Source organism: Vombatus ursinus, unplaced genomic scaffold (assembly GCF_900497805.2).
Source record: "Vombatus ursinus unplaced genomic scaffold, bare-nosed wombat genome assembly UNPS02014798.1, whole genome shotgun sequence".
Classification (NCBI taxonomy): Eukaryota; Metazoa; Chordata; class Mammalia; order Diprotodontia; family Vombatidae; genus Vombatus; species Vombatus ursinus.
In genome coordinates, this window is record NW_020954576.1 from 3933513 (window position 1) to 3957586 (window position 24074).

Here is a 24074-nt window from a genome sequence, read left to right on the forward strand (position 1 = left end):
GTCTGAGGCAGATTTGAACTCAGGTTTTCCGGCCTCCAAGCCCAGCACTCTATCAACACTATGTCACCTAGCTGTCCCAACCTGGCACACAGGAGGTGTTTAATAAATACTTGTTCCCTTTTCCTTCCCTGATATGAAACTATCAATGAAAATAGCACTAAATATGCAGAATAAGACACGTATATGAGAATTTGGTTTGCTTCATTATGCACATTTATTACAAGGTTTGTTCCCACCCTCCACACCCTTGGGAGAAGGGAGGCAGAAGGGAGAAGAAAAACTATTTGTCAACTGGAAAAAAAAAAGTAATTTTTTAAAAAAGAATGAATAGAAAAGAAGCATTAACATCAGCTCTGCCACTGCACCCTAAAGACCAAGGGACCTTTCCATATGACTTGCAGCTAAAGCCTGATGTGTAATATCCCTTACTAGAATATGAGTTCCTTGAAAGGAGGGACTGTCTTACTTGTTTATTCAAATTCTTAGCCTTCTTGACCTCCATGAAGCCTCCGACACAGTCAATCACCTTTTCCTCCTTGATACTCTCTTCTCTCTGGGTTTGTAGGATACCACTCTCTCCTGGTTTTCCCCTGTCTGAATATTCTTTCTCAGTCCCCTTTGCTGGATCTTCTTTCAGATCACACCTTCTGGCTGTAGGTGTTCTCAGGGTTCTGTCTTATACCCTCTTGTCTTCTCCCCCTATACTTCCCTTGGTAATATCATCAGTTCCCATGGATTTAAGTATTATCTCTATGTTGATGATTCTCAAATCTACTTAGCCAGCCCTGAACTCTCGGCTGAATTCCAGTCTTGTGTCTCTAACTGCCTACTAGACATCTTGAACTGAGTGTCCTATAGATTTCTCAAACTGAATATGCCCAAAACTGAACTCATTATCTTATCCCTAAGCTCTCTCTCCCATTCCAAAATTTCCTGTTACTGTCAAAGATACCACCATCCTCTTAGTCCCCCAGGCTTGTAACCTAGGCATCATCCTCAATTCTTCGCTATCTCTCACTCCCCACATCCAATCTGTGGCCATCGCCTATTGATTTCACCTTGAATATGCCCCCTTTCCTCCTCAGACACTGCTGCTACCCTGACACAGGCCCTTATCACCTCACACCTTGGTCTACTGCAATAGCCCTGTAGATGGGTCTGCTACCTCAAGGCTCTCTCTACTCCAATCCATCCTCCATTCAGCTGCCAAAGTGAAGATCCAACCATGACATCCTCCTACTCAATAAATTTCAGTGGCTCCCTATCACTTCCAGAATCAAATATAAAATCCCTGGTTTGGCACTCAAAGCCCTTCATAACCTAGCCCTCCCCATACCTTTCCAGTGTTATGAAAACACACCCTCCCAGTATGTATTTATTCTTCATTTCAGTGACACTGACCTCCTTGCTGTTCTCCAAACAAGACACTTTATCTCCCAGTCCATGGCATTTTTGCTGCCTATCCTCCCTCCTCATCTGTGCTTTCTGATTTCTTTCAAGGCCCAGCTAAAATCCTACCTTCTCAGTAAATTTGTCCCAAAACCTCTTAATTCCAGTGCATTCCCTCTGTTGATTATTTCCAATTCATAGCTCATTTGTACATAGTTGTTTGCACATTTTCTATGATGTTGAGATGGTGAGCTTCTTATGGGAAGGGATTCTCTTTTGCCTTTCTTAAATTCCCAGTGAAAAAGGCCAAGGTCTCCCACTGCGTCCAGGGTCATCTTGCCACTGAACCCAGATGGCTCTAGAGGAAAAAGTGAGGCTGCTGACTTTGCACAGCCCCCACTTAAATCCAATTCACTTGCAAGTCACGGCATCATCACCTTCCTCATGCCATGGTCCTCTTTGAAGATGAAGGACAAACAACAACAATAACAACATACCCAGCACTTAGCACACTGTCTGGAACATAGTAGATACTTAATGATCATTTACTGACTGACTTTGTACATTTCAAGTACTTAAATGCTTTTTCATTTATTCACTCACAATTTGTTATCTACCTAACCTAACCAGATCTTATACTAGTACCTATTCTAAATTCCAGCTAAACTAGCCATTGTCTACTTCTTGCTATCCTAACTACTCAATTTCTATAGCTTTGCCCACACCGCCCCTGATGTTTAGAAGATTTCTGCTGAAGGACGTCCATTCCCTTAAGACCCACACTTAGATACCATCTCATTCATTAACTCCAAACCCTCAGGTGAAAGTAATCCCTGACTCCTCACTTTTCTCAGGGCTACTCTTTGCCCCTACAGCATTCTACTTTTTCTCATAGTTATCTGTATGCATGTCATACCCACCCTTGTTCCACTAGGTAGACTATCTACATCATTTTTAAATCTGTGTTATCTAGCACAACACACTGCAAGCAGAAAGTACTTAATGAATATCAAACTGAAACAAAATGAAATTCACTTGAAAACCACTTCAACCCAGGACCACAACCCCTTCAATTCTTCAGCTTTGAGTTGATTTTTGAGACCATGTATTCATGTTGTATAAAGTAAGCAACACTGCAGGGAAAAGTCCTGACTACAATCTCAAAATGTTTAATAGCACATCTTATACATACCAGTTTCATTTGTAACAGTCACATATACTTCACTTGTTCTCAATTTTATTTCTCACTATAAGGCTAAAACTCAGCATCAATTATTTCTACACTTACATCAAGAATTCAAAGAGTACATCTACATGAGATGCTTTAGTTATTTCTGTATATTTTTTTTTTCCAAACTGGGCAATTATCTAGAGGTGTCAAAAAGCTTGCGATGGCATAATTTTATTATTTGTTAAAGTTTCTTGTTAATTTTAAGTAAATATGGCATAGAGGCAGTTGGTGTCCAGTGGATAGCGCACTGGGCCTGGAGTCACAAAGACCTGAGTTTAAATCCAGCTTCAGAAACATCCTAGCTATGTGACCGTAGGCAAGTCACTTAACTTCTGATTGCCTAACAAAATGGATCCACTGGAAAAGGAAGTGGAAACTTATGTATCTTTTCCAAGATAAGCCCAAATGGTACCACAAAGGGTGGGACATGCCTAAAATGACTGAACAACAACAACAAAAAAGTCTAGCATATGGGAAATATCCCTGGACTGGGAGTCAGAAGAAGCGAGCCATAGTCCTGAATCCAGCACTTTGTGACCATGCGCCAGCTACTATATGTATCTGGGCTTTAGTTCCCTTGTATGTAAAATGAAGAGTAGATTAAATGATGTTTGGTCTCTTCCAGTTCTAAAACTCTGTGACTTTAAAATAATAATGCTAGGAAAAGTAACCTGGGACTTGTCCTCTCCTTACCTTTGAATGACACTGCAGGATGGAAAAGAGTACTTCATGTATCCCTAAGAAGATGCTACTGTATTCCTGGGGCTTCAGGTGATCCAAAGGGACTGCCAAAAGAATACTGAAAGCCAGGCTGACATGATGTGGATTTTTAATTATGCTTTCTCCTTGGCGAAGCAAAGAAGCCACTGTATCTAAAATGGGCACAACGACAGTGAGAAGCAAGGACTGGTCCTGACAAGCCTCTTTGTTTTGAAACTGAAAAGACAAGCAGAAAGAAAGAAAATAAAACCCCATTTCAAAAAGCAAAGAGCAAAAGATAAAAATTTAAATAGTAAAGATAAAAATAAAAACCAATATAACAAATTAGAGTAGGTTAAAAGGCAATTAAGAAAAGTAGAGGAGACTGGTAAATAAACTTTAAGGTCCTATAATGTATACCTCGCCCTCTTTGCTATCAACATGCACTGTGTTCATCCACCTTGGAGAGAAGGCCTTTGTTAGGAAAAGAGTTAGCTCATCAACTTCTCAAAACATGAAACCTAAAAGTTTGTCTCAGTGCACGTAAAACATTGACAACAAACAAAAAAAAATGACAGTGTTTAAGCTTACTTTTTACATTTCTCAGAGATGAATGGAAGGTGAGAGACAGTGAATTAATATCTTTGGAAATCAGGTCATGTGTCGGAAGGCCCAGGCACTGCCTGACAAGTCATGGCTTAGAATTGCTTCCAACCCAGTACTAGGCAGAGCAGTTCTTATGGTTGAAATGCAAGTTCAATATCTGTGGCATAATATGATTTTGAGAATAACTTCCAAAAATGATCAGGACTAAAAAATTATACTGTATATTTATTGTGAAATCCATCAGTGCCATTCCTTTATACCACTTGAAGAGTCTAAGGTCTCCATAGGTTTCCAGAGACAGGTAAACTTAAAATTGCACCAGTAATTCATATTCTAATGGAAATTCAATAGAAAGAGACTAGGACAGCCTGAGAAAATATATTAAATTTCTTAGTCCCGCTATTTAAATCTCCTTCTACCTTTTTTTTTTTCATGACTGGGGTAATCATTTTTTTGTGCATTAAAGAACTTAAGTGAGGGCCAATGAAGGTGTTAATTCTTATTATGCTCAATAAACTTGGGCTTGAAATTATTAATTTCAGGATCTTTAGAAAACAGGAACATTACTCATTCCCAAACTAAACCACAGTAATTTTGCTGTAAAATAAGCTGTGAACCATTATGAATTTCTTCAGGCTTCCTAAGTGTACTCAAGGGTGCCAAACTATGACATTTTCCTAAGAATTTAACAATAACTCCCCATCTGAAGCATCCAAGTCCATTAAATAAATCTACTTTCTTACTACACACTAAATTTTACTAGTTCAACCACTATCAATTCCAGTAAAATTTTCTACAGTGGCAGAGTTCCCCAAATCCTTTCTCAGTTATCCCAAGTTGGCAACATCAGAAGACATACTGTCTCCATTTTTTGCTATACTGAGTTCACTACTCCAGCCACTTTCTTTCATAGACAGAACTGTGATTTCATTGATGTTAAGTAATTCACAATATGGAAATGCCTTCTACTGATGGCAGACCAGCAACTCATCTACATTTAAAGTTTTAGAATGTTGTCTGGGAAACTAAGAAGTTAAATGATTAAAGGCATAGTTTCACACCTAATATCTATCCAAGGTCTTCCTAATTCCAAGACCAGAGCACTATACCACACTGCCTATCTTTCAGGTCATTTAATGCTACCTAATAAAGACCAAGATTTTTTCCCCTGCCTTCTTTATCCACTAATGCTATGGATTCAACCCAATACATCCTAGCAGATGGATATAACAGCACTTTACACTGTCAGAACACTGCATATACATAACAAGGATTTCCTCTTACGCCAATCTCCTCCATATCATGGTTTCTAGGAATAAATATTATCCAAAAGACAAAGACTATATATTTTCTCTTCTGTTTTAACTCATAGAAGTAATTACAAAAAGGGAAAAGCATTATCTAAGGAAGGAGTTCTTAACCTTTTCTGTATCCTTTCTCAGAACAATGTTTTTAAATGTATAAAATAAAATACATATGATTACAAAGGAAAATAATTATATAGAAATATAAATGCCAAAATATTAAAAATAAAAAACATAAAACCACCAACCCAATGTACTCCCAGGTTAAGAACCCCTGGTTAAGGACTAAATAACTGTGATAAACCACAAGATACTTACAGTTAAAGCTGAGATTATCTGAGGGCAGACCACCCAAAAAGATCTTATTTTCTCTCCATCCGAAGGGCATTTGAGCAGCAATTTGATCAATTTAATAGCTGACAAAATGTCCTAAGAGGCAAAAAAGCAGCAAGAAGAAGGAAATGAATCCATCTTAAGAAAAAAACATTACTAGAATGTCATTAACAGAATCCAATAGAATACTGATATCAAAGGACATGGATAACACATAGTTTCTGTGTATTGATAAATGAGTTACCCATTCTATCACTAAGTAGGTAGGGGCCACGACATAACCAAACATTATAACCAAAACTTACTATAACAAATACAGTGCCATGAGCATCCCTTTGAGGCTTACATATACTGATGAAGAATACCAGGAAATAGAGAGAATAGTAAAGATTACAGGATAATGTAAGAAAGAATCAATTTTGTCCCAAAATTATAAGAGATTATGTCAACCATCAGTATCCTCATGTAAGTTAGCATCAGTGACTACTATCTGCAACAGAATATTCAGCAACTCTAACAAAACAGTTTTCAGAAATAAAGAAAATCAGGTACCTTAAGAGGCATTCAGTGTTCATGCTTTGGCCATTCCAATATAACAAAAGTGACAATACTATCAAAGTTAATTTATAGATTTATGCTATACCAATTTAACTACCAAAGGGAGACTTTATAGAGCTAGGCCTAACAACAAAATTCATTTAGGAAAACAAAAGATCTAGAATATCAAGTGAAATAACAAAAAAAAAAAAAAAAAAAGGTAAGAGGGGAAATAGTACAACCAGACTTCAAATTACATTAGAAAGAAGCAATCATCAAACCATTTTTTAATAATTAAAAGAGAGAAAAGTAGCTCAATGGAACATACTAAGTAAGGAAGAAAGAGAAATCACAACTCAACATAACTAAGTGTTTGAAAAACCTAAAAAAAATCTAGAAAAGAACTCCCTATTTGAAAAGAATTGTTAAGAAAACTTGAAAGCAGTCTGGTAGAAATTAGGTTTAGACCAACACTTTAAACCACATTCCACAATAAATTTAAAATGGATATGGATCCTAAATATTAAAGGGAATACTATTTTTTTTTAAATAGAAAAAAAGACAAGATTAGATACTTTTCATAGCTAAAGGTTGGGGGTAAATTCTTAACTGGACAAAGGAAAAGAGGAACTTATAAAACATAAATAGGTAATTTTGATTTTATGAAATTAAAAAGCTTTTGCCTGAAGAAAATAATGCAACTAAGAAAAAGGAAGACGTCATACTGGGGAAAAAAAGCTTTGTATCTAATATCTGATTAAGGGTCTGATATCCACTATATATAAATAACAGAAACATTTAAGACCAAAAGCTATTTCCCCATAGACAAGTGGTCAAAGGATATAAATAAACAGGTTTCAAAAGAGGAACTGCAAACTATTAACGACCATATGAATGTTCTAAATCACTAATAATAAAGAGAAATGCAAGTCAAAACAATACTGAGATTCCACCTCACAACCAGTAAATTGGCAAGAATGATAAAAGATAGGAACAGTCAATGTTGGAGGGCCTATGGAAAGATGGGAACATTAATTCATTTTTAGTAAAGCTAGGAATGAACACAGTTTGGAAAGAAATTTGGAATTACGCAAAATAAGTAACTGAATTTCTATTCTTTGACCCAGAGAGTGCACTAATAGGCATATGTCCCAAGGAGGTCAACAGTTTTTTAAATGGTGACATATACATTAAACTATTTACAGCAGCACTTTTTGTGGTAGAAAAGAACTGAAAACAAAGTAGATGCATCAACTGAAGAATGAATGGCTAAACAAATTATGGCATATGAATATAACTGTGTTATAAGAAACAATGAACATGATTAACACAAAGAATGGAAAGACACAAATTGATGCGGAATGAAGTAAGTGGAACAAGGAAATCAACATATACAATGACTACAATAACGTGAATAGAAGCTATAATTAAAAAAAAAATCAAAACTGAATGCTAGCCCCTGCAAAAGATATATAAATGTGAAGATATTTCCCACTATTTCTTTGCAGAAGTGGGGAACTGGGTGTGGAAAATCATATATAATGTAAGACTTTTCGATATGTTGGTTAGTTTGTAGAATTTTTACTTCTTTTTTCTTCTTTTTTTTTTTTTACTCATTCATATAAGGAATGATTCTCTGGGTAGTTGGGAGAGAGAGATACCATGGGAAACGTAAGTGATGTGAAAAGAAATTAGTACTGGCCAAAAAACTATAAAAATCATTATAAGAAAGTAGATTAGCAGGATCCAAAAGCAATTAAACATAGTAGCCTGGTGTTTGGTAAGTCCAAGAATATAAAATGTTGGGGGAAAGACCCTATGAGAACTGTTAGGAAAATCAGAAAGCAATATGTACCTTTCAGATCAGTTGTTTGAGAAGACTTCATAACCAGAAAAAAGGGATAGAGATCACAAAAGATAAAACAGACAAGTTTCATTATCTTTTTTTTAATAATTAATTAATTTTTAGTTTTAACATTCATTTCCATAAGCTTTTGAGTTTTCAATTTTCTCCCCCTCCCTCCCCAAGACAGCATATAATCTGATATAGGCTCTACATATACATTCCTATTAAACATGTTTTCACATTAGTCATGTTGTAAAGAATTAGAACCAACAGGAGAAACCACAAGAAAGAAGAAACTAAACAGAAGGAAATAAAAGAGCAAACAGTATGCTTCGATCTGCATTTTAATTATTTTTTTTAATTGAATCTGTGATTTCATCATTACAGTGAGCTCTCAAAGATGAACTTCTTCAACCAACAAAGATCTACATTTGCTCTAAAACGTGTAGTTAAGAGAGTTGCTTGAAGCATTGAGAGGTTAAGTGGCTTACTCAGGATAATGTAGCCAATACGTGTCAAAGGCAGGACATGAATCCAGGGATATAACATCTCAAAAGTTTTTCCATTTGCATAAAGATCAGGTAATAAATAAAACTTCAGAAAAGACAAACAAGCCAAACACCTTAGAAACAGATAAGAGAATCACTCACGTTTATATCTGGTCTCCAAATGTTACTGATCTCTAGTCCCTGGAGTATATGCTGCATTATCATCTGGAACTCCTCAGTGGTGCTTTCAACCAGCAGCTGGTTAAACAGCACCACCATAAGAGGTTCCACATCTTCATTGACCTGTATTCCAGGATCTGTGAACAGAGAAAGAAAAATCCATCACTTATCAGGTTGATTCAGAAGAAAAACTATCCTAGCTTTAAAGTTTATCTGATTTCGTTTATTTTCTATCTGGGGAAAAAAAAAAACTCAACTTTTTTTTCTCTCTAAAACTATTAATATGTTCAGGATAAACCTAAACAAAACTATGAAGCAGTCAGGTGATCTTAAGAGATGCTCTTTTTATACCACCCACACTGTCCCTTCAGAGGTGCAGTCCCCTATTGCTCTCGCCTCCCTCCCCCATTACTCCCTCACAACAACGTGAATTTAAATGTCGCCTCTCCGTGGGATATTTTTCACTTTAACCTTGTCTCTAATAGTTGGATTAAAAGCTCATTCTCTATGAAGGAATTTCAAAGGTCAATAAGCAGGTGAAGAAAACATACTTTGGAGCAGGTGACCCTACAGGGGCTCCTAAAATCACTGGATAGGGACTGCCCCATCTTGAAAGGCCTAGCTCTACACATATTAAAATCCCAATTTTAAAGCCAGAATGACCATAAGAGATCCATACTCCATAGTCCTCATTTCACATTAGGAAACTGAACACAATGAGATCAAGTCACTTGCCTAAGACCATGTGACCAGACAGTGACATATCTTCTGACCCACAGACAGGGATCTTTCCAAAACCTATTTGGGCTCTCCAACCTTCAGAAGTGAGGAGAGCAAGCTTAAGTTAAAAGGGGGGAAAGCTGACAAAACACAGGGCCTGAGTGCTAGATGGCACAATGACTAGAGTGCTGGGCCTGGAGTTAGAAGACATTAGTTCAAAACTGGACTCAGACATTTATTACCTGTGTGACCCTGAGCAAGTCATTTAATCTCTGTTTGCCTCAATTTCCTTACCTGTTAAATGGGAATAATAATACCATCTACCTCTCAGGGTTGCTGTGGAGAAATAAATGGCTTTTTTACTCTATGTTTTTGGGTAGCTAGGTGGTACAGTGGACAGAATGTCAGATCTGGAGTCAGGAAAAACTGAGTTCAAATAGGGCCTCTGACACTTGCTAGCTGTGTGATCCTGAGCAAGTCACTTGACCCTCAGTTTGCCTCAGTTTCCTCATCTGTTAAATGAACTGGAGAAGAAAATGGCAAACCCCTCCAGTATCTTTGCTAAGAAAATCCCAAAAGGGGTCACAAAGAGTCAGACACAACTCAAACAACACAACAATAACAAAAAATGCTATGCTTTGTCTGACACAGAGAATCCTCTCTAGAGCAGGGTTGGGGAGAGGTTCCAGAGTAAGTTGGACCTATTAGACCTTTGGTTTAAAGAACTAATGCCAGTCTAAAGAAGCCTAAGGAGACAACATTGGTTCAGATTCACATGACAATTCTCCCCTGGACCTACAGGCTCAGTCGTCTCAGGAACATTTGGGGGACTAGATCAGAAATGTACTGAATACCAGAAACAGGGCAGGGAAATTAAAGCTGTTTGCCTTAAGGTATTCTCTTGTCACTCCATACATGGGCACTGGAAAGAAACAAATTAGACTTCTACTTAGACAGGACCTTTAAGATTATTTTGCCCATTCCCTCCTTCCCTTCATTTTGCAGATGAGAAAACTGCGGTGTAGATGGTTAAGTGCTTCGCTCAAGGTTATACAACTAATCTAGTCAACTAGGACCAGAACACAGAAGTGATACTTGATCTACAATGAGGATACAATCCACTGGATTTTTTTTTTTTGAAGAACCCTACTGGTTCATTTTTTTTCATAGTATATCTGAATCAACTTTGCAGAAAGTTCAAAAGACAAAACATCCTTCACATTTTCACATATTGAGAAGACATCTACATTACTAATACTTATAAACTCAATAACTCTCAACCACATCCAGAAACTCCAACTGCTCCTCAAATCATAAGCTAAGAACGCTCTTGCTTGTGGTGTATGCATGTGCACTTGCACAGGCATGTACACATACACACATACATATACACAGAGGCAACATCCAAATATTTCCTCTATTAAAAAAAAAGAGAAAAACAAAAGTAAAGATACAGCATTTTTAATTATCTGAAAACTCATGTATGACTTCTTTTTTTATACTAGGTAGGATCTGGGGATATGTACCACCTTTTAAGGAATAGCTATGATTGTCTTCTGGACACATGAACTAATTTAAGACGTTAAAAGCTGAGCTGATAGTGTCAAAATGCAAAAATAATTCTAGAAACTTCACATTGGAAGGGAATTAAGGGGTTACTAAGTCCAACTGCCCAACAAACACATGAATGAATCTACTCTAGAACATCCCTAACAGGGAGCCACTGAGCTGAGTACTTCCAGTAATGAAGAATTCTCACAAGTCAATTCACTCCATTTTTAACTGTCCTAAATGCTTTTCAAAGTTCTTTCTTCGACCAAACTGAAATCAGCCTCCTGTTAGTTTACAATCTAAAGAGGCATAGTACCGTGGGAAGATCACTGACTCAGGAGTCACTCACTTCTAACACTCCCCGTGTGGCTGTGGGCAAGCCACTTAATGTGCCTGAGCCTCGGTTTCCTTATCTATAAAATAAGGGTGTTGGACTAGCCGGCTTTGCTGGCTTCTGAGGCCCTTTCGAGCTCAAGGTCTATGTTCATATGGTCCAACTCTCAAGCTGCACAAGACTCTCTCTTTCAGATCATGGCCCTCTAAATTTTTGCCGATAGTCATCACATTTCAGTTCTACTCTAGTCTCCTCCTGACACGATTTTCAGGCCCACCACTCTCCTGACCATATTCCTTTTCCAGTTTGTCAATATTCCACTTAAATATGGTACCCAGAACTAAATGAAATACTCCACATGCGATTTAAATGGCAGACAGTTCCCTGAAACAATAATCTCCCTTGATCTAAACACACTAATGGAGCTTAAGATCACATTAACTTTTTCAGCAACTGAATCAAGAGTTTTGAGTACCATTGAGTCCAGGGTACTATGAGGTTAAGGCAGAAAAAATGGCAAGGATAAGGTTCTGTATTTAACAAAGCGGAGAGGAAGCAGTACTTCAGATACTATTCTAACAGGCAATCCATTTCAGATCCCTATCATTGGCCTGAACAAATCACCAAATTTTAGCTCTATTAGAAGATGAATGTCTTCCTTACAGTAGCTGATATAAAAGGACACAGCAAAGAGATAGCAAAGCCTTTTTAAATTAACTTACAACTGAATTAGAGATATAGAGAGGCTTTTGAAGACTGGGACAATACTAGTGCTATTCAGGCCATAACACTCAAACTCTGGCTTTGGTCCCAGACAGTCCAGGTGGCTTCACTTTCTAGACTGCAACATTCACTTGTTAATACAGTCCTGCCTTGAACTGGAAACAAAGCTTTGTAGCCATCAACAGATAAATCAGAAAATATGTCATCTCCTCACAAGCTATGAGCTTGTCAACTGGGAGAAAGAAATCTGTACCTTTATTGTAAGGGGTATATTAGATTAATGAACTGATCTACCCCACCCTCTACTTAAAAAGATCAAGGACTCTAAGTGATGGTGTAACTAGCTAAATACAAGTTACTGTTTATTCTTCATCTGTAGGTAAATTATTTCCTATCAACAATTATAAACTATAAGACAGCCTAATAAATCACTACAGAACATGATGGCTAAAAACCTTAACAATCCCTTATGAGGTTCCTCTATCCTATAAGATGTTACTTTTTTTTAACAGCACAGTAGCTCTAAAACAAAAACAAATGATAATGCTGGCATCTTACTTAATACTTAATACTGTGAAACAAAGCTTGGGACACCTGTCTAATTGTGATAGATTATTAACCTGGGGTTCATTAACTTTTAAAAAAAAACGTTTTCAACATTGCATTTCAATAATTAGTTTCCTTTATAATTCTATGTACTTTATTTTATGCATTTAAAAGCATTATTTTGAGAATAGGGGAAGGTCATTCCCCAGGAATAACATTAAAATTAGGTGATTGGTCAAATGATATTACAGTAGAGTTTCATGACTACGGTTAGATTTTGTTAGAAGTAATAAGAGTTTACGTTTATATAGTTTGTAGGTTTAAAAAAAAACACTTGTTTCACATGGAGGATGCAAAGTAGATAATACAAGCATCAACAGACCACTTTTCCAAACAAGAAAACTGAAGCTAAGAGAAGCTAAACCTGGCTCAGGGTCACATATCTAGGAAGTGTCAGGCCCTCATGTGGAACCGTAGTCTCCTGATCCCAATTCAAAAGTTCTCTCTACCGCATAATTGTGTCTCTCTACAAAAAAGGTCATTGGTCAGTGCAACCTTATACAAAGTATGCCTATATTAAGAAAGATTAGACACAGACTAGTCTTTTCTCAGATGATTCCGAGAAAAGAAAGAGCCATTATCACTAGTGAAACGGAACAACTGGAACTGTTCCATCTAGTTTAATCAATGGGTGGCTGGCCATTAAGAAAAAAAGAGAGTACTAGACTTCAAAATTGTATGTAGTTAAATTCCAAATAAGCAACAGCCCCAGAAGCATTTTTCCCAATAATTCATAGTAGATAATACAAAATTAGCTGAAGATAAAGCAACATACCAGCAAGGACTCTTTTTATGGAATGAAATATGTTAACAAAAACTGTATCCTCACTGGGATGCAACTCTAGCGTCGAAGAGAACAGTGTCAAGAACTGCAAGGCTAACTTGAATGACTGGTCATCTGCCGCCAGACTCGGCAATTCTGTCAATATCCAGGAATAAACTTTCCTATACAAAGGAGTATGGGAAAGCAGCATGCTGTCTTTGGCTTCTGAACATGTTGCATCTCTGGCCCGGGACTGATGGCTCAGTTCAACTTTAAGGAGCGTGGTAATGGATGAAATGAAAACTGAAGGAAGGAGCCAGTCTTTGTTCTCTGAGCAAAGCTGGACAAATACTCCGGTGTGGAGGATGGCTTGCTGCAACAAATCAAGCAGCCTACTTGAGAACTTCTTCTGCTCAACGTAACAATTCAAAATTTGGCACAATTTAGTTAAAGACACCAAAAGAAGTTGTCTGCTTAGGGAGCCTCGGTTTTCCAACTGCTTGCCTGAAGTTGTTTCCTTGTATATTGTGCAATTTGAGATAAATGATAAGATTTTCTCAAAATTGAGGACCAGACTCAGCTTCAACTGGATGGTCACCTCAAAAAAATGTTCTAAGAAAGTCCCTACTACCTGGAGGAATTCCAACCAGGAAGGTGTGTCCACATCAACGAGAAATCTCTTGCTCACATTAAACAGTGAAGTCAATATGACCTCAAATATATCACTAGCATACATGATTTTAAACATCAAGCGGGCATTTTTGCCCTTTTGCAAATAATCAAGAAGCTGGTAAGAAGTCATTAGAAATTTGAGACTCCCTGTTGATACGCAAGAGCTATCGGCTTTGGTGTTGGTTGCCGTGGATAGCAACAGAAGAAAACAATGTACGTGGTATGACGGCAAGAGAGAGTCCAATTTTAAAACAGAAAAAAATTCCAGTATGCCCATGATTTTTTCTAGTTGGTCTCCCTTCAAAATAATGGGGATGTCTGTCTTTGCTAACCTCAGCAAGTTCTGAGCAACTTCTTCCTTTGATTCCAAAGGCTCAGGACCATCTTTTTCAGATTTGATTTCCCACTGTGTTAAAATTATGTGATCCTTTTCAAAAAGCCAGGGTAATTGTTGACTTAGGAGTTTCTTGTCATTATGGTTGCCAGAAAACAGAATCCTAGTGCATCTCTCAATAATACAGCTTAAGAAAGCAGAGTGGAGGGATTGCATTTCTGGAAAAAGGGGACTGTGAAACAAAGCTTGGGACACCTGTCTAATTGTGATAGATGATTCTTCTTCTGCTAAGCTTTCCTGGATTTCAGTGGTGGGCAAAGTCCTAAGAAGTACATTGGCTATATAGGTCACATCATCTGAAGACAGATAGGAAAGAAGAATTGTAAGATTTGACACAATCAAGTGCCAATGTGCCACTGGGTAAGAGGAAGAACTCAATGTCCCTATTTGGTGATTCCACATGGTTAAAATAACCCCTTGTCTCAAGCTTTTTTTGCCAGAACGGAGAATGAAGGCAGCATCATCCTTTAAAGTCTGAAGGTCTATATCAGACTGGAAGCTCATTCGCATTAAAGTTCTTTTCATTTTCTGCATATATAGCAGTTCTAAGCAATACTTGCTAGTGAAGGCAAAATGATTTGTAAGTTCTTGTACCTTTTCCCACTGTTTCATATTGATACCTGCAAGGAATGAAGAGAGGCTCAAGTGCTCAGAGGAAATGTCTGCAACAGCTCCCACTACAGGGACATATTGCCTGCAGTTCAAACTAAGCATAGTGTCAATTTCTGCCCATGTATAGGACAGCAGGACTGCAGAATCCCTGACCTTCTCTAGCCACAGATCAAGCTTTGAAGTCCGGGACTGGTAATTGCTTAGAAGGTCAAGCATAGGTTGAATGACCTCTTGAAGCATTTTCTCCATCACCTGCTGAGTGCACTTGACAACAGGCAGTGGAGTGCCACTATCCAAACATCGCATGCTAAACAAGATACCATGCAGCAATAAACTCAGGGACAGCAACTTGAGGGCCATGTCAGAATCACCCTTCACATAAGGCAGCACAAACGTCTGGCACTTCTCTAGCAGAAGGGACCATGTGTCCAAGATCTGATTTGGAGGCAACTCTATGAGACAATCCCGAAGCACTACTGTCAGGTTCAAAGTCAAAACAGGTTGCCTCAGATGCTCAGCAGCTGGCCGACAAATCACCCCCAAAACATCCTCAAATAACCGAGGCACCTGTCTGAGTTTGGCATAAGTCTGGAACAGCGCATTGATGAGGGCTTCCTGAGACTTCTTGGTTCGAGGCTCGGTTACATCGGCATCAATCCAGGCTGAAGCAACCAGGTCATCCAGATCTGGCTCCACAATCAGATGGTTCAAGGAGATCAAAGTCTTGAGACATCGGAACCATGCTGGCACAAAGGCCTGTGAATGTTTTATCAGGAGCTCAGCAAGTTGGCGATAAAACTGGAATTGTATCTCCTTGTGCCGGATCCGGTCAGCAGCCACGTTGTAGATATTGTTGTTAGCCACCAAGTTCAGGAGTTGTTCTACAACCAAAAGTTCATTAGTCCAGTCTGATAGGGAAAGGGCCTCTACCTGCTCGTCTGGGAGGCACGAAATCCTTAGGCAGCCAAAAAGCTTGGGGAGTAAATGGAAACAAACGAGTTGATTTTCTTCCTTAGAGTAAGAATCCAGAAAGAGTTTATATAGCAAAGACACTGAGTTAGCCACAACAGTTAAATGGAGAGATGGTTCGCAGGAGCCTACATCAACTAGTTTGTTGATCATGGTGTTGGTTGGTGTCAGGATACTTTTAATAGCCTCTTTCTTCTTGTCCTTTGACTGCTCTTTCAATAGGAGCTCCTCTTTGTAAGAGGATAACAATTCTGGCTGAAAGATTCCACCTTGAATGACCAACTCAATCTGATTCCGAACTTCCCTGCTCAAGTACTGCCGCACACGACCTTGGTCACATTGTGTCCACGTACCAACGGAAAGCAAGTGCCTTAAGACAAGGCATGGCTGGAATAGGTGCCCAATCACTTCCCCAAACACACGGTTTGGATTGACCTGCTGACGCTGGATCAGGAGGTACTGACTAAAAGCCAAGTGGAGAACTTCAAACAAGTGGGATATAAAAGTTCCTTCGGGATGTCGACATGCCAGACAGCACAGCTTGCTTAATAATTCCAGTATCAGCTCATGCTTGGCTGTATAAATGATGGCAAGAGCAGGCGTTGATAGAATGCCTTGGCAGCAGCTCAGCACAGCACACACATTTCTTTGAGCATCAGAAGCAGAGAACTCAGCTATTCTTTCATTTATGATCTGCAGATGAAAAATAAAAATAATGATAATAATAAAACACCGGCACTGCCCCCAGTGGCATGGAAATACAACATGAGGATAGTGTAAAGCCATCCTGATGACCACCTAACACATGTTACACTAGGGACTAGACTTTTACTTCAAAACATTTTTTAAGATCACATCTAAACTAAACATAACGTAAGCCAAAGTATAAAGCATCGGTGGGGAACTTATTATCATCACAATATCCAAAAATCACTCCAAGGATGCCCCATAAGGCAATTTGTGCTTCTGATGTTAGTAAAACTACATCTTATTTTGCATTTGTTTTGACCAGCATGCAAAAAGATCATGTTTGGTTCACAAAAGGGCCCTCAGCTTACACATCCCCCAATTTTGGAAAATGAATCCATCACATCTTCCCATATCCAGGTTTCAGCCAATTATTTACAAAAATCAATTAAAAATTACATAATGAAATATATTTCCATTCCAAATTGCACCTGGAAATACTGAATAACTTTTGACACTAGGTACATAGGTCCCTAAATTGGTGGGAATGGTGGAGTTAGCAGGAGACAGCAAGGTCCAATCATGACCACCACTATGCAGCTCAACATAGGACTTTAACTTCTAGGAAGCAGCTAGAGTCTGACAAAGAAGTAATTCCTACACTCTCTGCACTTCAGATTTCTAATCTTTAGCATACATTCCATCAACTTTGAACTCTGATGGGCAACTCATTCATTCATTCATCTCAGGCCCTGTGTCACCCCACTGTCTCTACATTAATAGACCAATCAGGCCTTTGCCAACTTCTCTTTTCCTTGAGTCTTAGGATTTGATATACTTTCCTTCCATCTTGAGCCTCTACTGTACCCTGCCCACCTATCTACAGATTTCCCTAATTATTGGCAAATAGTGGTCCAATCTCCGGCAGAGCCCAACAACAGAAAGGATTTGGTTCTTTATGAAACAAACTAGTGGTATACAGGAGTAGGTGGGGAATAGGATCTGACTGAATACATCTGAGACCTAAATGGATCTCTAATCATCTGAAAAGGTTTAGACCTATTCTCAGTGTGTCTGGCAATAGTGTATAGAGGTATCACGCTCATTATACAGGTAGAAAGAAGTGAAATATTCAAGCTTGAAGCTGAATGAGTCAAAAGGAGGGAAGCATGGTGGTGCAGACAAAGTACTGGATATGCAGTCAAGAGAGATGGGTTATAGTCCCAGCTTTCCATTAAGTAGTTGAGTTTCTTAACAACAAGTAGCATTTCCTTTAGTACTTTAAGGTTTGCAAAATGTTTCACAATTATCTCAGTTTATTCTCACAACAACCCTGGAAAGTGGGTGTTATTATTATCCCCATTTTACAGATGAGGAAACTGAAGCAGGCAGCAGTTATATGACTTGCCCAGAGTCACACAGCTAGTAAGTATCTGAGGCTGGATTTGAACTCAAGTTATCCTGACTCCACGCCTGGCATTCTGTGCACTAGTGGCAACCTCATTCCATCTCTACGAACTTCAGTTTCCTTCTCTGTAAAAGGAGGTGACTAGATGGCTAAACTTCCTTCAATTTTAACAGCCTATGAAGATCACAATCCAGTAGGTCTTGCTCTCAAACTTAATCTTTGATCTTCTATCTACTCTGTATCTTGTATGTATCTATTTCTTTTACAGCCCCATTAAAATGTAAACTCCTTGTGGGCAAGGGCTGTTTTCCCCTTTCTTTATAACCCCAGAGCTTAGCTTAGCACAGTGTCTGACATTTTAAATACTTAATAAAGGCTTCCTGATTGAGTTTCAAACAGAAACGTATTTCATACTACTTTGAGAAGTAAGATACTAACAACTGGGTGTGAGGGAAAACAGAAATCATTTGTGGGATACCATGAGTAAGCGTTACCTTGGCTAGTGAAAAATGAAGGTTTACTGTCTTTCCATTCTTGATGAGATTCTGTAATTTTCTGCTGTGCAGGATGTTATCCAAGTAGATCCAAAGTCTTTCAACAATGTCCTCCTTCAGTTCAAGTTTTTTCTTGTAATATGTAACCAAACTGTGTCTTGCCCAGTCAAGTAATACCTACATTTGAAGGGAGTTAATATTGTGAAAAGAATGTCATTTCATTAGAAAAAAATGACATGTAGTATTTATAACAAAAATTTAAGAAATGGGGGTTTTTTAAAACAGACTTTTGGGGCAGCTAGGCGGTGCAGCAGAAAGAGCACCGGCCTTGGAATCAGGAGGACCTGAGTTCAAATCTGACCTTAGAAACACAACACTCACTAGCTGTGTGATGCTGGGCAAGTCACTTAACCCCAATTGCCTCACAAAAAAACCCCCAAAATACTTCTATTTAAGCTCAAATATCTGTTATAGAAAATCCACCTTTCATAATTCAACTTTGACAATAAGAGCATTGAGAGATAATTACATGCTTTAATTTATTTTTCTAAAATAGTAAAAATCAAAAGAAAAAAATCCCTTTGAACTTTTTTCTCCTTCATTGAAAGCTGAGGGGAAAAAACACCGTTGAAGTCCTTACATTTTTCATCTTTTAAGTTATATTTCATTTCAAATGCACAACAGTAGTTGCAGGGAACTGTCATGTTGAAAAGCAGATTCAGACAAAACAAATTTCACCTACAAAATCAGATTTATTGATCGCTAACAGAAAGCTGTAGGAACATTACTAATGAGGTTATAAATGTTAGGAATAGGATGAATTGAGGTAAGTGCTGTGGAAGATCATTGCTGGAATAGGGTACAGTTCTCTGTGTGTCCTTTTATTTCAATGTTACTTGAGGGAAAGGAATAAGAGATTGTAATCATCATATGGTGGCTACTGAGGACATATATATATAATATTACTCAAGATCAGGGGATCTCTCCAGCAGCAAGGTGGTGCAGTGAGCACCTGCCCAGGAGTCAGAAGGACCTGAGTTCAAATCTGGTCTCAGACACTTAACACTAGCTGTGGGACCCTGGGCAAGTCACTTAACCCCGGTTGCCTCACCAAAAACAAACAAACAAAAAAAGAAAGAAAGAAAGAAAAAAAAAAGATCAAGGGATCTCAAAGGGTGTCCATCCATGACATCAAAACTATTTGGATAATAATACTAAGATGTTATTTGTCTATTATATGCCTTCTTTTCCAACTATATATCTGTGTGAGGTCAGGTTTTCTTCATATAAAGGAACACTGCAACAGATTGGATGCAGAAGCAGATATAGGAATCTTGCTGGCTTTTATTATGTCAGATATTACAGGGATTTGCAAAAATCAGTAAAACATTGCCTCTCTTCATATTATTTTTTTGTTTTAGAAAAGACTTCTTTTGTATAAAATGTTAATTATATTAACATGTAATGGGTTTATCATTGTCATTTTAAATGAATTCATAAAAATTTATCACTTTTAATTTCTAAAACAGTAAACACTGACAGATATAACACACAAGAGTTCTTTGGGGTCCTCAATAATTTTTAAGCCCTGAGACCAAAAAGATTGAGAACAGCTACTCCAGAATATAGATGCTCCAGAAACAGAATACTGGCAAATAGTAAATGCTCAATGAAAACTTGGAGGGAATCTAATCTGTGGCTAAATATATCAGTTTACTAGTGGTATTTAAAGAACACAAAGTCTTCAAATCCAATGGACCAAAGTCCTGCTTTATTCCATAGCCTTGGACCACACACTTAGCGCTAGCTCTTGACCTTTGTAATTACAAGGGGTACCAGGAGATCACAAGGGGGACCAGAAGAAACAGTATAGTTAGTTCATAGCAAAACCATCACCATTTCTATAAAATAAATCAATATGTGTCCAAATGATAGTGGATAAGGAGTATCATTTATATATTAATGCTATCATTTTTATTAGTAAGTAGAAGATATGGCCCCTGGCTTGAAGCAACTTAAAACTTCAAAAAACATAGCTGATCATCATAAATATTTTTGTCCTCTTGGTAAAACTATTTTTTGATCAACCTTTCCAAGTTGTTACACATGGTATAACTTCTTAACCTGAAGACCTTCAGTGTTTCCTACGAACCTAATGATAGACATAACTTCCTAAATGAGATATATAAAAACCAGAAAGAGAAATGCTCTTGTTCTATATCAATAATCAACTCAAATACAGAAGACTGGGAAAAAAATTAAAATTTTCTATCCTAATGCACAGTATTTATCTATATAGTATTTTAAGGTTTGCAAAGCACTTTGCATGTATTATCTCTTTTGATCTTAACAACAACCCCGGGAGGCAGGTGCTATCATTATCCCCATTTTACAGATGAGGAAACTTAGGCCCAGGGAAGTTAAGTCACTTTCCAAGATCATATAGCAATTAAGTGTCTGATGCCATTCCATCTTCTATAGCAACTCACAACTTCTCTGTGCCTCAGTTTCCACATCTTTACAACAGTCACAACAATAACTAGTAAGATTATTCAAAAGGTTGTTGTGAGCATAAAAGTGGGGATGAAATATATTTAAATATTTTGTAAACTTTTAAGTACTATACAAACAAGCTATTGTCATTACTATTACTAAGGATGTACAATGAAGAGCAGAAAAAGTTCCTGAACAGAAGTAACCTAGATTCTATTATCATATTCTCTATGTGACCTTAAGGAAATGCCTTCTATATCCAGTTTATCTACATCTTAATTAACATAAGTGTCAATAGGACAAAGTAGATAAGAAAACTGGTTGCTGAGTCAGGAAGATCTGGGTTCAAGTTCTCTCTCTAATGGATAATGTGACTCCTGGCAAGTCATTTAACTTTTCAGCGTTTCAGGCAATTCTAAAACTCTATATTGCAGACAAAGTTTTTGATCTGCAACAATTCAAAATTAAGGTATAACATACACGTTATATTATAATATCAAAACATAAGTACATAACATTACTCAAGAAAAGGGGCTCTCAAAGTATGTCTACTACACCAAAACTATTTTCATAATAATACTAATACTAAAAAAAAAATCTTGTGAAAGACCTAAGCTTAGACTTACTTGTTCTTTATTTGGAAGAAAACACTGATGGGAAATCCATGCAAAGTGAGCCAATTTCAGTTTGTCTTCCCAGGCAGTTTTGCTACTTTTCAATTTAAGGGATATACCAGAATAAATAGCAGCCATTATGACAAGTACTCTCTCTGTAATAAGAAATGTTAGGGGAAAAAATATTAAGAGCAAACCTCACAAGCATTAAAAAGACAATAAGAGATAATGTTATCAATTGTGTTTACATGAAATAGCCTATCTAGGTTAATGTCTAGAAAAAGTAGATTAAAATCATCAACAAACATAAATATAAAAATATTGTAATTCTGTTAACAAAGCTCCGTGAACTACAGGAAAATCCTGACAAAAATTCACTACACTACACTATATGTACAAACATAAACATTCTGCTTCGGTGAGCTTCAAGATTTACTCTCATTTGCCAACTTCTCTTCTTCTCTAGCCTCAGGATTGGACCTATTTTCGTTCGAAATAAATGTTGAATGAACTGACATAAAGTCCCCCATAAACCAAAACACTCAATTTTGTTTTCACATTTCTTTTTTAGATTAGAAGAAAATTAAGTGATGAATTTCTGTACACATCTTCTATGAAAACAGTACATTCGTCACATTCCTGAAAGGAAAGATTCATTGGAAAAAGCAATTGTTTCTTTTGTTCACACCTGTTATTCAAAGCACCCTAAATCGACTTTTTGCAAATTTACAAAACAAAAATTTCCAGTATTATTCAGTTAGGCTGACTGGTTGCTTAAGTCATTGTCCCCAGCGACATCCCCAGTGACTGTAACGGAGATTACAGAGCGGGGATAAAGGGACAGTCGGTAGAAATTAAGATGCAACAAAGTACGCCCGCGGACCGAAAGGCACAGAGACTAAGGTACCAAGGGCACAGTTGGGATTCAACTAATGCTTTATTGATATAACTAATTCGAGTCCCGCAAAGCGAGGAGGGGGCGGGGTCAGGAAGGAGAGTTCCTAGGAAGGACAGCGACCACCTCCAGACTCCTCACCCTAACGGGGTCTACACTTACCCAGACGGGGTGTCCCCGCGGAAGAGGAACGAAGAAGGAAGATGGGCTGACTGCCAGTCCCACCGAGCGGTCAGTTTCAGCACGCTTCCACGGCGGCAGAAGCGCAGATTCCCACGTTGCTAACCACGTGGGTAGGTTCCCAGGACCTCCGCCTACGTTCCTTCCGCCTAGGCGCCGCCGGCCGGCTGAGGAGGGGTGGGGAGTCACGCACGCCAGGCATTTCCAGCCAATCGCCGAGGCCGCTCGCCTATTGGTGGAGGGGATTGCGCGTTAGAGGGTCTGAGCGGCCCAGCCCCGCCGGCCCGCTCCGTGTCAGTCAGTCATGGAGCGGTCGCCTCGAGCCGCAGTGGCGGCTGCGGGGACCGGGAGCCGCGGGCCGGGCTGAATCGGCAGTCCGAGTGGGAACGTGTCGCAGAGGCGAGGGAGGCAGAGGCGGCGGGTTCCGGGTGGCTGCGGCGGCAGGAGGAGCCGGAGCCGCCTGGGATGTTCAGTGAGTGTGGGACGGGCGGGCGGGCGGGCGGGAAGGAGGGGGGTCGCGAGCCTGAGCGCGCGCAGGCCGAGAGCGGGGCAGCGCCGCCGCCGCCGCCCGCCTCTCTCTGGAGCCGGCGCGCGGGGGTGAGGCCTAGCGCGGGGCACGCGCTGCGGCTGCTGCTCCCGGCCGCGTGGGGGGTGGGGGAGGCGGCGGCGGCCCCCGGAGCTCGCCCAGCGCCGGGCAGCTGCTTGGGGCACCGCGCGCCGCCGGCGCCCGGCCTGGTTCGGGAGGAAAGAAGGCGGACGGCGCTCTGGCTGCCCCTGCCCTGTCTCATCTGCCTGCCGCGGCCGCCTCCATCTCCTTCCCCGGCGGACACCGACACATCCTCCACGCCGGAGGAGCGGGAGGGACCGCGGAGGGGGGATCCAGAGCCGGCCGGGAAGGAGGGGTATTCGCTTTAAGTCGTGATGGGGACGGAGTTGGGTAAAGGACAGCTCCCAAGAGACGAACGTGGTGGAGCCCGGAATAAACTTTAAGAAAACACTTCCCCCCGGTTCCATTTAACCACATTCAAGGTCAAACTCAACAGCTCTTCAGCGTGGGTACATCAGCAAACCTTTCTAAGCAGCCAGTGACACAAGGCGTCCAGAGGTGTATCAACTAGATTCCTAGACATTTGGCTCCTTCTGGCAAAATGAGTTTCTATGTTATGGAGCAGATTCTACTGCTAAAAACTTGTAGGTTCTAGGGGGACGTGCCTCCCCCTCAATATTCTATTAAAAGCATTTTTTTTACGTAAAACAAATCTATGAAGAGAGTGGATTTCGAAAATTGCTATCATTTTAAAGTTAGCGGAAGTCAGTGCAGTAAAGCTTTGTGCAGTTTGCTTCCT

The 24074-nt window shown here is 39.2% G+C and overlaps 2 protein-coding genes across 2 annotated transcripts in view; one reads left to right on the top strand and one right to left on the bottom strand.

Moving 5' to 3' along the window:
* LOC114049792 (unhealthy ribosome biogenesis protein 2 homolog) overlaps positions 1–22847 on the bottom strand; it is a 46279-nt gene extending 23432 nt beyond the window's left edge. The window contains exons 1-7 of the mRNA XM_027871201.1: positions 22711–22847; positions 21666–21808; positions 18547–18723; positions 13323–16650; positions 8596–8750; positions 5548–5658; positions 3314–3556 (exon numbers count right to left, since the gene is read on the bottom strand). Of these exons, the coding sequence (XP_027727002.1) occupies positions 3314–3556; positions 5548–5658; positions 8596–8750; positions 13323–16650; positions 18547–18723; positions 21666–21791 (4140 nt within the window). The 5' untranslated portion in view covers positions 21792–21808; positions 22711–22847. The remainder of the gene's footprint in view (positions 1–3313; positions 3557–5547; positions 5659–8595; positions 8751–13322; positions 16651–18546; positions 18724–21665; positions 21809–22710) is intronic.
* Positions 22848–23098: 251 nt separating this feature from the next.
* LOC114049489 (TAF5-like RNA polymerase II p300/CBP-associated factor-associated factor 65 kDa subunit 5L) overlaps positions 23099–24074 on the top strand; it is a 31967-nt gene continuing 30991 nt past the window's right edge. Inside the window, exon 1 of the mRNA XM_027870728.1 lies at positions 23099–23200. The gene's annotated coding sequence lies outside the window, so the exon portion shown is untranslated. The remainder of the gene's footprint in view (positions 23201–24074) is intronic.